The sequence below is a fragment of the Amyelois transitella genome, chromosome 17, assembly GCF_032362555.1.
Source record: "Amyelois transitella isolate CPQ chromosome 17, ilAmyTran1.1, whole genome shotgun sequence".
Classification (NCBI taxonomy): domain Eukaryota; kingdom Metazoa; phylum Arthropoda; class Insecta; order Lepidoptera; family Pyralidae; genus Amyelois; species Amyelois transitella.
Window position 1 is genome coordinate 3,751,912 of NC_083520.1, and position 16,958 is coordinate 3,768,869.

The following is a 16,958-nucleotide window of genomic DNA, read 5'->3' on the forward strand; positions in this document are numbered from 1 at the left end:
AGAGAATCAAACTCGTTGCGAATAAGGAGGGAGTTCTACTTATACCTTGGACTCACTAAAGCGATTTGCATAATGGGATATTTATTCGGACCCTGGTAAGGTCGACACCAAGTGTGAATGGGATGAAAACATATTATGGAATTCACATTAGAATTATGAAATACATAGGTAATTTGAAGAAATTTAGTTTATTCTTTAATCTCTAAATAGGGGTCCTCAACTACCATCGGGCTTTTCATATCAATACTTTCACAAACTATGACTTTTGGAACCTTACAATACAACTTCAAATTGACATCTTTCTTAAATATTAATATTTGAGACTACATAGGTATTTAAGTAAGGCACTATTAATAAATGAGATAAAGCTCGTCCTTTTATTTATGTATTTCGTTCTTTTTATTTCCAATTTTAAATTATTAAGGTTGTATTTAAAGATAATTGAATTTTTTGCAGTTGTCCCGCTCACACACCGATACCCCCACCACCCCCGCCGCCACCTCTCACTATCCCGCCAAACAGGTAACATTTAAGCACAACCCTGCAATATAAACATAGGTACTAACATAGATAATAGAGTGCATAATATTTATTTTTTTAATTATATTTACGGGCTTCTCTATGAGCTCAATGGTTATTTTAGATTTTCGATGAATATAAGCATGGAATCGTCTGATAAATGTGCAATTTATTAGTTAATAATATTCGTAGGTATCCAAGGTTAGGCTAAGAAAGGATTTTTGCAAAGTCCCATGAACACCCCATCCCTAGTCTTGATGCACAGAATTAATACTCACACCCAAATGCCTGAATTTGTCGTTTCACGTAGTGGATAAACCGGGTCTAAGATTTACGAAAATATAAGCTTAAATCATGAAAACATTCAAACGTTCAGGTACAAAATACCGTTTTATATAAGACTTAAAGTGATCAATAATTATTTTTCTTCGGGATAGGGTTTTAAACTTGGGATTCTTCTCTTAGGCGGTGGAATGGCAACCTGTCACTATTTTTCTCATTCTCTTCTCATATTGAGTCTCAATAATATCATCAAGCTAGATAGCTGGGCGTGGCCTGTCAATCTTTTGGATTGATGTTGACTCTGTCTGCCCAGCAAGGGATATAATCATGACTATGTACGTATGTATGTTATTATTTTTCCCTTTTTCTTACTATTTCAGAACAAAACACGTATCATTTGCCCGCTCTCACACACTCACCACTTTTGACGACTCTGTCATGCCCGCTGCAGTTAGTGGAAATCGGTTCCGAAGAGATTGTGAAAGACTTATCGACGGAAGAGCTGTTGTAAAGGTAAGAAGGTATCGCTTAAATTATAATTTTTTTTTTCTTTTTTTTTATTTATTTAAAACTTTATTGATTTGAGACTTAAAAGTATATCGTATAATATATATAATCGTTGAATATAATGCTAAGCATTCTCATTCTCCAGTCAATCTTTAGAAAAAAGTGAATAAATACTCGTTTTACATATATGTATTCGGGTGTCAATTTGAACGAAAAAATACACAAATGTAGAACATAAAGATATAGATAAACGTTAATATTATTTTTACGTGTAAGTAATGTTGAATCATTTTGCTAAGTACTTGTTGTTTGTAAACAGTCTTCGGATATACACACAGAACAAAGATTTTTATTTGCTAAATATGTGTATAAGTAGCGGAATAAATTAATTAAAATAAATTTTAAATGATTCCTTTTTTAAATTCCAGCCTGAGCCAAAGCCATACCCAGCCGTGCCGGTGTTGTACCAGCAGTTCTCACCGTACCCACCGTACTTGCAAGCCGGGCCCACCACACCGACTCCAGGTGATCAAATTATCTACATACATACATACATATGGTCACGTCTATATCCCTTGTGGGGTAGACAGAGCCAACAGTCTTGAAAAGGCTGATCGGCCACGTTCAGCTATTTGGCTTAATGATAGAATTGAGATCTAAATAGTGGCAGGTTGCTAGCCCATCGCCTAAAAAAGAATCTCAAGTTTGTAAGCCCTTAGTCGCCTTTTACGACATCCATGGGAAAGAGATGGAGTGGTCCTATTCTTTTTTGTATTGGTGCCAGGAACCACACATCAAATTATCTCTCTTTTATAAATATATAAACAAACATATGTGGCCCAAATTACACAGATTGAGTTAGCCTCGAAGTAAGTTCGAAACTTGTGTTACGAGATACAAACTTAAAGATACTATATTATAAAATAAATCAAGACCCAGTCCACAGAAAATTAGTTTTGATAATTTCTTCGAAATTTTAATTATAACGGTACAGCATACCGTTACATGTTTTATACTTAACTATTAAAAAAAATTAGATAAAATTTTACCATTGGAAAAACATAATACATTCCAGATACATCCCATTAACGAAAATCATTCAAATCACACTTGAGGTAAAATTTACCATAATCTGTCTTCAGTTTAGTTAGCTAACTTTGAATATATAATTTTCTACGATTTATTGTCACACTTTTTTATAATCTAATTAGGTACAAGTACATAGTTGCTGGTATAATTAATGATACATTAATCTTCTAATGCTTTTTTTTCTGCAGTACCAGTCCACTATCCTGGGCAGTACGCGACTCTACCCCACACATCACAAACCGTTCAAAGACCGACACAAACTGAACAGCCTAAAGTGGTTGTACTAGGTAATAACTATTATTTGTACATTTATTTGAAAGTCTCAAATTGAAGGTTCTAATTGTATTTATGTACCTACTAGATTTTTTAATGAAACTTTTAGTTCCAATAACGATCACACAAGTAATCACGAATAACAAAAGTTCATCTGAATATGAAATGATGCGGATGAGAAAAGTCTTATTTAAGACTTATATTACCTTAATGAGCCATTATGTCTTCTAAGTCTGATAATTATTGATGTTACAGATTCAATAAAGAAAGGTGTAATGAGAACACAAGCAACCCAGACTGAAGTATGTTTAGGAAGAAAACCACTGCCACCTAACTATTTATCGCTAAGCCCGCGGACTATCAGAAGGGTAATAATATAAAACAACAATAATTTTATTACAAAAATCATTTTATGAGAGTCAGTACCCAAACTGCACAATTTCAAACATTTTCCAGGTAAAAATGGTAGCAGCTGGAGTTCAAACGAATGGATTAGTAGGTGTTAGAAGATTAACCAAATCATTTTCAGAAGTTGGTGGCGATAGGTTAGCTGGTCGAGACAATCAGGATGATATTACACCGAACATTGAAAGGTATGGCTTATACTTTTAATGTTATTTTATTTCCTTTTATATCGGCTTCTTTATCGGCTTAAAAATTCTTTAAATGTGATTATATGTAGTACAAGATTTTTATTTTTCAGTTTTATAGGTGCAGACCATGATAAATTGCATAGAACACAATCAGAGGAGCCACCAAGATCACCGCGTTCACCAACTGCTATGATGCCACCTTCACCTACCATGACAAGAATGGACTCTGACGAAGTTTCCTCATCAGTCAAATCTGTTGCATCATCACAGTTTGACAAATCTTCCGAATTAAGTGCACTACAAAGACAAGCTCAAGAATATTTTCAACAAAACTTTCAATTTATACACGAAAGTGACAGGGACGATACTATAGATGATGACATGGAAACTATTGAAAAGAGTATGGCACTGAATCGTAGAAACTTAGAATATTTACAGCAAGAGATAGCTAAGCAAGCAAAAGGAGATAGGTCGTTAAGGTCAATTTTAACTAAAAGTACTAGTGATGCTTCTCAAAAAACAGTCAACTCACATCCATTTTCGAAAACGTCTACTTTTCATTCAGAACCCTCAACTGAGACTTCTGCCACGACAACTGATGATAGTGAAAAAAATGAAAGGGAAATAATTATTGATTTCGAACCAAGACCTGACGACGAGGCTATTCCATTTACTACTCTGAATAGAAAGAGTAGAAAATTACAAAAAACTTTGTCAGAAGGGGAAATACTTTTAGACGTGTAAGTATAAGTAATATTATATATTTAGTTAAAGAAGTTTAGTTATTCATATTTGTGCTTCAGTATTCACACACGCCAAACTTCTCCAATATTCATTTCTCCTCTTACGGGTCTAGTGGAAGAGATTTCTATTCAAATATGTAGCACCTTTGTACTACAAATTTTGTATTAATGCTTCTGTATGTTGTTGTTAACATAAATAAATAAACATAAGACTGACTTTTGAGAAAGATATGGTATCAAAAAATATTTTTTAATACTTACTATAATATTTTAGACGTAAGACTGAGTTAAATAGTGATGGTGCCAAAGATGCTCCGCTAGTTATGTCGACTAGTCAAGAAAATATGACCAGAGAAGATCGGGAAAGAGAAGCAATGTATAGACAATATATTGGCCAAAATTATACTCAAACACCTATAAAAGATGAAGGCATATATGGATTTGAACCAGATGGATCATTCAGGTAAGAAAACATAGAAATTAATAGTAATGACTTTTTGAATATTAAAAAAGTTAGACTTAGTGCACATAGTTAATTCATTGCACAAAGTGACACAACCATGGTTTGATTAAAGATAAAAGTTATTTGTAGGTTATTATTTTGTTATAGGTTTTCTATTATTTTTGGTCCACGCCTTCTATCCAACTCTCTGCTTGAATATTTTGTGCTTCAAAATTTGAATGCGATGCTTTCATTCATTCTCATTTAAGTAAATTCTCTTCATAGTTCTTCCGACGGCAATGCACCATATGAAGATTTTCATGAAAAGTACATTAGTTACAAGCATGAACCGTTTAGAAACAGAAGCGTAAGTTTTGAGCAGCGAACAGAAATTATCAATAATAAGGAATCTCCTGAGAACAGGTATGCACTATATAGCTAACATACTGGCTTTCGCGACGCTGCTTGTAGATAAGATAATGTTTAAGATTTCTTAAGGACGGTATGAAGGTTTTAAAATGACTCTGTCAAGATTTTGGTAATACCATATAAATTATAAAACATAAATAACTAAACACTAGGCCCAGTTGTTGAACACAAGACGTACAGACGTACTCTTTAGTAAAAGAAAGTAATATCTATGATAATTTACTTTTAATATTATGAATTTTGATAAGTTTTGCTCGTTTTAGCACTGCGAGATCAAGTCCTGGATCACCGGAACCAGAAAGTATGGTTGACATGGGACAAAAAGTCAAAAGAGCTGTTATTTCAAATAATGTTACAACGATTCCTGCTCCATTGGAAAAAACTTCACCTTGTGCTTCTAATGAGTCACTAACAGTCGATCACAGCAGGTAATTACAATATTATACATAATTCAATGTTCTTTAATTTCACTCATGAATCAAAAACAACCTCTGAAATAGAAATTAACTCATTATATTTCATGAAAAAATTTTGACGACATTTCTTAAAACAATAATAGTTTCTGGAATATTTTTACGTTTTACGGTTAGCTATTTTAATGGATGAACTATACATTTGACAATTTTTCAGGGACCATTCTGATGGTATGTGGAATGAATCTCAAACAACAGTTTTACAAGTAGATTCTGGAACAGAAAATGGCACTGTGATAAGGTAAAATATTAAGCTAACAATTTTGTGTAACCTTAAATTCATGAAAAATTTTGAATTGCTTAAAATACATTTTTCATTTATATATAGATCCTTTTTTTAATTACAGTTCCTCAGATCTCAGTTCTCTAGCAGCTTCACCTGGTGCATTGGCATTGCTCACGCCTACATCTAGAAGAAAACAACTATTATTATTGCAACACCAACAGCGATCATCTTTAGATACCGATGCTTTGGACGAAGAGTTCGATGCATCACAGGTAAAAAACATTAATTGTTGTTTTTAGATAGTTCTTTAGTAGTAAGATTATTTTTCGAATGTCTGTTCAATTTCATTAATAATTGAAGAAAAAATAATATACCTACTAAATCTAGATACTGATTTTACTAACGTTAATATTTTTTGATGTTTCAGAGTCAATCGCCGACTTCACCACGAAATAAGTTAGACACATCTAGTTCAAGTTCAGCTCAAGCTCGATCATCTTTATCTCCACCCGCAGTTGTGCCAAACATAACTTTACCCATAACTAAACAACCAACCATTTCCAAAAGTATATCACCTCTTGGACCTCCAAAAATTCCACATACTCCAGCAATTGCTATTACTCATCCAAGTTTAGATTTAGCCGACTTACCATTTAAGAGAACTCCCAGTTTTATCAATAAAAAGCGAGAACGAGCATTGAGTCCCTCAAGAAGAAAGGATTTGCAAAGGAAAGCACAACAAAAAGAACCAAATGGCACTCTTCCCCATCAAATAATTGAATCACCCTGTGAAGCACCGCTTAGCAAAGCGGCTAGTAGTGAAACTAGTTTGGCTAGAACAGATTCAGGAAAAATAAATACTACCGACGTATCTGAAAGCACAACAACGACAGAAGACTACGTGACTGCCAATTCAGATAGTTCGAAAAAGAGTAATTGTAAAAATCAAAACCAAAGTAAGTATAACATCAACTGTCTTACATAAGTAAAATTCGTAAACTGAAAACCAAAAAATAAATTAATTTTAATAAATTTTCAGATCCTGAAAATAATAAAGCACAAGAAGGCTCATCGTTCGAAAGCGCATCAAGTCTTTATTCATCTACTCGCACTGAAATGATAGCAGAAGATTTGATAGTTCCCTGTTTTTCACCTCCATTACAGATCAGTGATGATTTCATTGTTCCAGACCTATCTTCTCCTCCACTACCTTTACCTGATAGATTACCTAGAGCAACTGTTGAGAAAATTGAAGTCAAAGCAGAAGTTAATCCGACCATTGAACATTTAAAGAGAGACAAGACTGAATTTATTAAACCTAGCGAGGAAAATTCTAAAATAACGAAGGTCATTTTCTCAAATATAATGCTTTATTTATTATAAGTTGACTATATCTTTATAATCACACCGTTCAAATGTCTTTTTTATTTTTGTAGCGTTCTTCCCGAGACACAATAAGCGGTAAAAGTAGTTCAAGTGGAAGTTATAGTATAGGTGGTTCAAACCCTAATGTTACTGAAGATGTTGATAAAACCCCTACAGAAAAAACTAAGGAAACACCTGAAAAAATAATAGAAGTTAAAACAAAAGAAAACAAAGTTACGAGTCCAATGATTGGAAAAGAACGAATTCCCAAAATGACGGTATAAAGTGCTCAATTCAGTAGTTTTTATTAATGACCTATGATCGATACACAGTACACAGTCTAATGAATTTATTGGTTTCTAGGGTTCACTGTCAGATGATGAAAGAAGTGTTCACTATTCTTCTTCTGGTTATTATGAAAGTCCTGTAGAGGATGACGATGACGGAGGTTTGAGTAAGTTTTACGCTTTTAAGTGATCGAAATTTTAATTGTTGAAATTGCCGAAACAGTTGTATAAAATTTAGGCAGTTAACGTGAAATATAATTATTTTGTGTTATTTAAATATGCCAGAATCCATCGACATGAGAAGTTCTGTAATAGTTTGGCATTGATTTTAAAATTATAATCGGATAATTTGACAGCTATTTTTATCTAAACCGTGAATCACAATGTATCTTAATTGATAGTCAATATATGTTTTCAGCTTATAAGCATTCACAACGATACAGAACATCAAATAGGCAGAAGACGTGGCTAGATGAAAAAAGAAGGAAAAAGAAAGCATTCACTTTAGAGTTTTCAAAATCTTACGATGATTCTGTATCAACTTCACAAGATGACTGGAGCAAAAAAACAAAAGATCCGGATACTGTTAGTCAAAAATCTGAACGTAGTACATTAAAACCCTCAAATGCTAAATCACCTTCCGATGATAAGATAATTGAACCTAGAAAAAAGAAGACACATTTTGTAGAGAAAACCAAAAGCGTTCAGTCATCTCCAAGAGAAGCGATTGATATTGAAAAATCAATAAAAGAGAAGATTGCTAAAGAAAAGGAAGTTGAATCAAAAAGACCTCAAGAAAGAGAAAGATACGTTAAAAGAACAAAATTGAAAGCAAAAAGCCCTACACAAACAAAAACAATAGATGGTAGTCACAGCTACAGGCCACAACATTATGACAGACGAGAGGCATTGGGTTCCAATATGAAATTGCAACTTAATGTCCCTACTTCCGATGATTCTAGTGAACAATACAGGAAAGATGGTAAGATTTCTTGGGGATTTTTTATGTCAGATATTTTCAAATCTGTTGATCCGAGTCCATTTTTAGTTACCATCACCCTTACTGCATTCAAATACCGAGTAACTTTCTGATACGCAGTATCTTTAATGCTTTTTCCATTTTCAAATCGTTTTTACTTTCAAAAATCATCACTTATTACCTATGTGATTAAAATCGTAAATTAATATTACAGGTACTGGTAATGGAAATATTTCTCCAAGGAAACATAGACGTTTACGCGACAGTCCTAGACGAAAAACAGGAAATAATTCTAATTTAATTAAATCACCAACTACAAATAACAACCACTCGAGTTATAGGTAATGCTAATTTCAGTTTTTACATTTAATGTTTTGATAGTAAATATGTTAACATTGGCTTTAAAGTCATTGGCTTTAAAAAATCTTAAATGTCTTATTATTTGTCCAGTTGTCGACCTCGAAGAAAGAGTGGATCAAATGAAAGCATATCATTACCCGGGAGTTTACCGAGAAGAAAGCAATCAACCCCGACTGTGCCATGCCTTAGTTCTTTAGAGGCCGAGGACATCGAAACAACAAGAACTCTTGCATGTGCTGGCTCTCGGTTAACACCTTTGCGATATATCAAAAGTCCAACGACGTCTCCTAGACACCACAGAAAGCAGGACAAAGGTAACAGCTTGTTCTAAACTGACAAACATTGTGTTATGTATTAATTTAGTTGTAATGCCAAAACCACCACACCATGTTTGGCACCGATGATTGAAGCTATAACTTACATTAAATTTTAACTTCTTTGAGCAATAAGCCATCTGCCTCTAACTGTATCTCAATCCGCTGAACGTTTATTTTCGATATTGTTACCTCTGCAAATCCCCGTACTTTTTAAATGTATAAAATTTTTATTTTAGATGGAAAATTTGGTAAAGCTGCTTCAGCGGAATCCCTGAGATCAGTTTCACCGGGGTCCGATTCCGTATTTTATTCTGAACAAACGGAACACAGTTTTGCTGGAGCTGACGGTGAAGCGAAGGCCCATTGCCTGCATTGTGGCAAAGAAGTTCATATTGTAACAGCTCCTCATGAACATGACAGCAGAGCATCGAAAACGTCCCATACCGATGTAAGTATTTTTTATTAAACTTAAATTTACTTTACTCATGAGATTATTTTAAATGCCATTTTTTCAAGGTAATCGATCCGAAAATGTATTACTCTGGTTTAGTAGCTACGAGTATTATTTAAAGTGATAAGCAAAAAAACGGCCAGTGCGGCACCAAAAAAGTGGCAATGCCGTACCATCCTTTTCGACTTAACACTACTACAAGTAATATGAAGATGTGTCATTTTTTTAATAATTGTTGTTATTTATTATGATATATTTAATCTAATTATGTGACTTTAAAATAAATTCTTAAGGTTCTAATATCTAATGTGACTACATATCATCTCAAGGGCGCAAGAAAGTCTTTACAAATCTTAGATCGGAATAAAATTATTCTGGTTTCTAAGATATTAATGGAAATATTTATTATATCTAGGAATCGTACGCTGACGCTACTCCGGACATAGTACCAGCTCCGGCGGGGTTTGCTGATTCTCCATCATGTATTAGCTCTAAAAAACATGCAAGTGGAGCGCGTCTTTACAAGAAATTAGACAAACGATATAGATCTGAAGACAAAACCAGACACTATAGAAGCAGACAAGACGTTCGAGCTAAAGTAAGATGTAATTTTAGTTGATGGTGAGATATTTTTGTTAATTTTATGAATTTGTATTTGAAAATATAATATTTGTCTTAGTCTGAAGAAAGGGGTAAAGAAGATTACGCCTCTAATGAGAAACCTCAAGATACAAGAATAGCTAGATCAGCCGGAAACAGTTTAGATAAATTAGCTAGCTCTGGAAGTGCAGACCCTGATGGTAAGTTTATCAGATTAAGTTTGAACTGTTTAGAATATGTTTGTTTATTAGATAGACTGTTACTGTAATTTTGTGTAGATAATTTTATGTTGTGTGTCATTGCTATACAGATTCGAGTAGGCGGGAGGATAAAAGTAAGTACACAGCTTTCTTTGTTCGTGAAATATACGATCCATGCGACTTTATACTTAATACGTAAAAATCTCTACAGAACACGAAGAATGTTCAGGAAGTTCTGAAGGAGCTGAAGGATCTAAGGAAGAAAGAGGAGTATACGCAGCTCCTTGGTGGTGTGGAAATTGGATTTTGTTATCTGAAAATGACGATCACTGGACAAGATTTCCTCCAGGTAAATTTTTCATACATAGTTGTACAAATGGACAAAAAAATGGTTCAAAAGAAAACATTTGGTATTGTTTTATAATAATAAACTTTCACATTCAAAAAAATAAATAAACAGAATTCAACTAAATAAATATTTATAAATATTTATTTAGTTGAATTCTGTTTATTTATTTTTTTGAAACTATTAAAAATCTGAGATATAATAGAAACTTCTAGTGATAAATTCTTGTATTTTGCTAAAAGAGTCAAATTGTTTCTAGATGTCCTGGATACAATAGAAAACGGAAAAGATGATCCAACAGAATCTGAAACAGAATTTAACAAGAGATACGTCGCCCTCACTCATAGGCTTGTACACAGAAGAGCTTGCATTGAGCTGAATAGAAGACAAGCGGATAACTCTTTTGGTAAGTTCAAAGTTTATCTTTAAGCTTATAGTACGAGTAGGTACTTAATTTTCAAATAAGACTGATTTGACAAAATATCCCGGTTTTGAAAATATATTTCACCTCGATTGAAATTCTAATTAAATCTTAATACCTATATTATTAAGCAAAATAAAAACCTAAAAATTTAGGTATTAATTAGAAAGTTCCAACTGATTAATTACAGATTTTTTTTTGTTTCATAAAAATATATTTTTATGTTTATCTCTTTACGCTTTATATCTTTTATCTGCTTTTCTCATGTATGCATACATAGGTATGCGTCCTTCAAAGAACTCTTACAATTTTAACTGCCGGTTACGTCATCAACAACGCGTGCGATAACTGCTCCATTTCTAATAGTGACGTGCCGTATATTTTTGGTACTCTCAATATTTAAATAGCGTCATCTTTTATTTTAAAATTGTCTGAAATTCTTTTCTTATCTTGCACTTGACGTCGGCCTCATTCTATGATATAATATGATAAATATTGTTTTTTGCAATTGCTTGCAATTTTACCTCTTGACCTTGAATCGATATAATCAAATGTTACATAGATTAACAGAATAAAGTTAGTTAATCTAAAAGCAGTGATTCTTTCTATAAAGAACGGAACTGAAGCTGAACTATATATAAATCTCATAGCGTTTGGTACGTCAGTTTTTAGTTGTAGTAGGCACGCGACTGTGGCGGGTTCGCCAGATGATATTTTTACGTTTGACATGCTAAACGGCTCAGTTAGTATTGATTTTATAACAGGGAGCCTATTTAGCCAAATGTAACAAGTGTGTGACGTAATGCTAATACAGTTCATGCGCGGAAAACGAAGATTGTGACATATTTAGGTCGGCGTTTGAAGTTCAAGAACGTTTTGTATCCAGTGGTTTCAGAATGGGACACTCATGTGAGTATTTTTTTTATATCACTATCAACATTTTTTACGTGGATTCATTCAAGTGAGATATGAGAACTTTTACTCTAATATGTTTTATTTACGAAAGGAATGCTTTGCATAATTCTGGTTGAGACGCTTTATGTGCTCACAGATGATTATCTCAGGCTGGATTGTAATTTTTAGACTTTAATGTCTTCTTATTGAACTTATTTTCAGTATCTTTAACACTCAAAATTATTGCCATTATAATTTTCTTTAATATATAATCAAATATGGTTTTTATTGTAGTCAAAGATCTACTAAACAATCCCAAAGGTGGGCTGAGACAGAAATTGGAAGAGATCTTCAAACTGATGTTGTTGGTCTGGTGTCGACAATGCCAAGTTAATAAACTGGTTGCTCCTGAACCATGTGGTAAAATGTTGTTATGAATTGTTTTATTGTATGTAGTAAAACTTAATTCTACTAATATTGCTGTAAATGTATATGGCCATAATATACACGTGATAAAATAATTACAAATAATAGAAATTAACCCTGGTATGATTGAGTGTATATATATTTTTGATCGGATCATTAACAAAAATTTATCAACTAATAATTGTTATTTGATATTTATTTATTTTTTACTTCGGTATGCGGCTGCTTTTGAATTGTTTCACTGTGAATAAGTCAGGTATTGTTAATTTTTTTTATATGACTTTACATAGATGCCTTGTTATTTATGTTATTGAAGTATAATAAGATTATTTTGATAAATAAATGTTAGAATTTTTAGGGATAGGCTCACAAACTTGGGATGCTTTTTTAGGCGATAGGCTAGCAACCTGTCACTATTCGAATCTCAAGTCTATCATTAAGCCAAATAGCTTAACGTGGCCATTCAGTCTTTTCCAGACTGTTGGCTCTGTCTACCCCGCAAGGGATATAGACGTGACCATATGTATGTATGTATGTAGAATTTTTAAATCTGCTTACTAAAAAGCTACAATTCAGTCACGCTAAGGCTGAGACGTTATTAATACCATAAAATTTGCGTAAAGCGAACTATTAAAATTTATATACTGCATTGATGTTAAGCTGGAAGCCTAAAAATCAGAATTTTTCATACATCACGTCCCTTGGACTCCAAAGCAAAACAGCAAAGAATGCAGTTACAAGAAAAACGCTAATAAAATTGGAATTCTTCTTTTAGGCGACTGACTGTCACTATTTGAATCTCAATTCTATCATTAAGCCATATTCGTATGTCGCCTATTTAACTCGTAAGTGATTAAGACGTGATTAGGCATATGTTTGAATGTAAGAATGCAGTGTAATATATACACTACTAGCGACACGCCCCGGCTTCGCACGGGTGCAAAATTCGGAAAAAATTATACATAAAAACCTTCCTCTTGAATTACTCTACCTGTTACAAAAAACCGCATCAAAATCCGTTGCGTAATTTTAAAGATTTAAGCATACAGACAAACAGACTAAAATAGCGACTTTGTTTTATACTATGTAGTGATGATGAGAAATAGATGAAAATAAAGACCAAATTCATAGAGAATGCAATCCACAGTTATCATTTTTGGCAAACTGCCAGTTAGCGAAAGTAAATTTGCAAATAAAACCTCTGTTATCCGTTCTAGGCATCAAGTGCACCATTTGTGTCAGGGTCACTATTTTTCTGCGTCTACTGCCGTTTCTAGGTCGCGTTTTTACGATTCGGATAACCGAATCTTGAAACTACACTTCTTGCTGTTATTAAATTAATAATATTACTGTTTTGATGTAGGAAATTATAATGTATTACGGAAGTTGGTGCTATGCCTGTGCAGTGTGTTTTTGTTTTGAAATCATTTTACTTAATGAAAAATTAATAAGAGATAAAAATCTCAATCCATTTTGAAAATTCCAATAGACATATTATTGTTATGTTTCCATTATTTTTCTAACATTTGCAGGCAAACTTTTGTGACATTATGATGCCATTAGATATAAGCAGTTATTAAAACCAAACCACATTACCTTTTTTTAAAAACTAATACATAAATTTGCGATATTGAAGATTCTAGGCTGGACACAAAAGTCTATAAAGTTATATTTTTTGTCTGCAATCTCGTTGCTAACATGCCAATTAAAGTTCACTTGGTTTATTAATTCCAGAGAGCGACAAAACAGTTGTAGTTAGGCGTGGAAATGAAGAGTTTGGCTTCAGGATCCACGGGAGCAAACCAGTCGTGGTGTCAGCGATCGAACCCGACACACCAGCCGAAACCTCCGGCCTGGAGGTTGGGGATATAGTCATAGCTGTTAATGGTGAGTTTATTATGACTAAGTTTTCAGTTAGAATAGAATAGATTTATTTTCAAAATTGGATACAAGGTATCACTTATTGACGTCACATCACTTAAATCTAATTATAACTACTACCGCTTCCAAAGCGCATGTGTAGAAGAAGCGGCGGAACAAACTACACTGCAGCATTTTCATCGGACGTCAATATACAAATATAGATCTCTTAAATCTAAATCATGGACGAATGCACATTGTCTAGTTGATTTCAATATTGCAAATTTATCGCAGAAATTCTGACTTTACCAGAACTGCGGGGCTAGCATGGCAGGCGCCGTTTTTAACGTACGATAAACTATCGCTGTTTCGTTGTTTATTTTGACTTGAAACGGGATAGCGGTAATTCGCGCGATAAAAACGGCATCTTGCTTGCCATGGCACGCTTAGCCCTGGTAATAAATTCAAAGGCATTTTTAAAGGCTATTAAGAAGAAATAAAAGTGAAACTAAATTATTAAATAAATGACATTATAAACCTACCCATGCATGACAGTTAGATATTCTGTGCCAGTACGTGGGTTTAGAATATTATATTATTTAATATTTATATACTTTTTATTACAGGAATCAACGTTTTAGATAAAACCCATTCTGAAGTTGTGAAAATTGCGCACTCTGGCTCGGAGATACTGGAATTAGATGTAAGATATTTGCGATTATTACAATTAGTTGAGGGATTAAATAGATTCTGTCTCAAATATATCACTGACTTTTTATTCTTATATAGTCTTTACTTTAAATAAGTACTTCAAAAGATCTGTTATAATCAATCAAGTAATTTAGCTATCGAATATAACACCTTCTGTACTTAGTTCTTACTTTAGCACTTCACTTCACAGGTAGCTCGGACCTGTGAGGTAGTAGCCTCATTGGCCCACGAAGGTGGTCCAGCGGCTTTGTACTCCGGATACCTGTGGCGGGCCACTCCAGCCCGGCCGCACCACCCACCTCGCTGGACAAGACGGTGGTTCGTTCTGAAGAAAGATAACTGCTTGTATTACTACAAGACTGATTCCGTAAGTTTTATTTTTCATCTAAAGTTTTAATAAGGTTCTGTGTGTCAGTTGTCAGTTCAATAAAGTTCATAACTGTTTAAAAACATAATTGTTGTAAAGGCGAAGACTTTCTTGACACTATAACTAAACATGAAAAAGGAATCTAAAACAAATTTGTCCTTATATGATTGAGGAAATCCATTACGAAAGAACACAGGACCTAATTCGAATTTCGAGGTTAAAAACAAGCGTGTCCAAAGAGACCATTCTGAAAGTACCAAACATAATATACAATTATTAGAATACGAAAACCAATATGGTATATTTTCAGAGTATCCACCCCGTTGGAGCGCTAATGCTAGTGAATTATCAATTGACTGAAGAGGACGGAGGCAGGCCGCACGGGTTTCGACTACAGCGCGGCGGCGGCACGAGACTGCAACTCGCCGCTGATAATGCCGAGGCGTCCGCTAGATGGCGTGCTGTGTTAGCACATGCTATTGACGCTAGCAATCAGGTTGGTAGTGAAGCAGCTTTAGAAACTGTTAATTTAGAATACAGGAGTAAATGCTAAAATTGCAACTAAAGAAGATCATGACTGTCTGGTTCATAATGAAATTAGTTAAAGAAGCAGTTGCTAGATGGCGTAATACGTTAATGAATGATGCTCTTGCTTTAAGTTGTGCTTGCTTTTGGTTTGCTTTCGGCGTAGAAATAATAAAATTTACTAAATCCCTCATAGTAGTATATGACGATAAAACAGTACTTATGAAGAAAGACAGATTCTGACTTTTGAATTAAAAATTAAATAGTCAGTAATAAAGCTTTATATTTGCACTAAGTATATTTTATATGATTACCAATTAAATTAAATTTTCATACAAATGTGTTTACAGAGAGATGGCTGGTTAGAAGTAACAATGAGGAATATGAAACTACCACCTTCTTCGATTCCCCGCCCCGATTGCTTCGGCTATCTGATGAAACTTGGGTCCAAATGGAAGTCGTGGGCGAAGAGATACTGCGTGCTGAAAGACGCCTGCTTGTACTTCTACAACGATGGAAATAGCAAATGTGCCTTTGGTAAGAACCAAGTATTAGTTAGTAGTATGTAGAAAAGTCGTTTTTTTTACAAAGATATTTTTAAAAAGATTATTGAACGATCTTAAATTTACTTTACCAAATGTTGAAGTGAGTCGTTTTGGTTATTGGCAGTAAAGGTAGAAAATTAAATTTATAGTTAATTTATATGTAGGATTTGATTTGATTCGATTATTTAACATAACTGAAACATCACTTTGTCTGCTATATTAGTACCACATAAATACTACAAATATCTAAATATGTCTTTTTTTATTATGGCCGCACTGATGCTCAATTCTTGTATAAAAGAGTGTCAATACGTTGTCTTTTAGAAACGCAAGTGTTTTATATAAATTGGTAATTAAAACAAATCCGGATTTTATAGACTTTCATGTAATTTACAACATACTTGACACTTTTCTAGTGTGTGATCACAATGAAAAAGGTGTCATGACAAAACACAAGGTATTTCATGAATAGTTGCTTGTTTTTATTTTATAAGTAATTATTTGTCAAACGTTTACAAAAATTATGATTAAAATAGATTAGGTTAGAGGAAATAGGATATTTTCAATATTTATTTTGTTAATAATAAAATTAATTTTACCTGCTGAAATCTATTACCATCCGCTCAAACATGAAGTTTGTACGTGAGCCGTGTATAAAAAAAGAAACTATCTCGTTGGGAGCATTTTTTGTGTTTCTAGCTGACAAGCTCTTTGTTGGGTTCTAAACG

General features: G+C 33.5%; 1 protein-coding gene across 1 annotated transcript in view; it reads left to right on the plus strand.

The window, feature by feature from the left end:
* LOC106143341 (uncharacterized) overlaps positions 1 to 16,958 on the plus strand; it is a 61,112-nt gene that overhangs the window by 35,887 nt on the left and 8,267 nt on the right. The window contains exons 8-36 of the mRNA XM_060948973.1: positions 457 to 522; positions 1,182 to 1,314; positions 1,737 to 1,833; positions 2,592 to 2,684; positions 2,926 to 3,038; positions 3,127 to 3,263; positions 3,374 to 4,003; positions 4,281 to 4,469; positions 4,734 to 4,871; positions 5,141 to 5,305; positions 5,508 to 5,591; positions 5,698 to 5,848; positions 6,004 to 6,532; positions 6,616 to 6,927; positions 7,020 to 7,219; positions 7,305 to 7,407; positions 7,641 to 8,210; positions 8,422 to 8,548; positions 8,658 to 8,881; positions 9,121 to 9,332; positions 9,751 to 9,933; positions 10,015 to 10,135; positions 10,347 to 10,484; positions 10,741 to 10,887; positions 13,957 to 14,109; positions 14,709 to 14,785; positions 14,984 to 15,160; positions 15,471 to 15,656; positions 16,036 to 16,222. Coding sequence (XP_060804956.1) covers positions 457 to 522; positions 1,182 to 1,314; positions 1,737 to 1,833; positions 2,592 to 2,684; positions 2,926 to 3,038; positions 3,127 to 3,263; positions 3,374 to 4,003; positions 4,281 to 4,469; positions 4,734 to 4,871; positions 5,141 to 5,305; positions 5,508 to 5,591; positions 5,698 to 5,848; positions 6,004 to 6,532; positions 6,616 to 6,927; positions 7,020 to 7,219; positions 7,305 to 7,407; positions 7,641 to 8,210; positions 8,422 to 8,548; positions 8,658 to 8,881; positions 9,121 to 9,332; positions 9,751 to 9,933; positions 10,015 to 10,135; positions 10,347 to 10,484; positions 10,741 to 10,887; positions 13,957 to 14,109; positions 14,709 to 14,785; positions 14,984 to 15,160; positions 15,471 to 15,656; positions 16,036 to 16,222 — 5,642 coding nt within the window. The remainder of the gene's footprint in view (positions 1 to 456; positions 523 to 1,181; positions 1,315 to 1,736; positions 1,834 to 2,591; positions 2,685 to 2,925; positions 3,039 to 3,126; positions 3,264 to 3,373; positions 4,004 to 4,280; positions 4,470 to 4,733; positions 4,872 to 5,140; positions 5,306 to 5,507; positions 5,592 to 5,697; positions 5,849 to 6,003; positions 6,533 to 6,615; positions 6,928 to 7,019; positions 7,220 to 7,304; positions 7,408 to 7,640; positions 8,211 to 8,421; positions 8,549 to 8,657; positions 8,882 to 9,120; positions 9,333 to 9,750; positions 9,934 to 10,014; positions 10,136 to 10,346; positions 10,485 to 10,740; positions 10,888 to 13,956; positions 14,110 to 14,708; positions 14,786 to 14,983; positions 15,161 to 15,470; positions 15,657 to 16,035; positions 16,223 to 16,958) is intronic.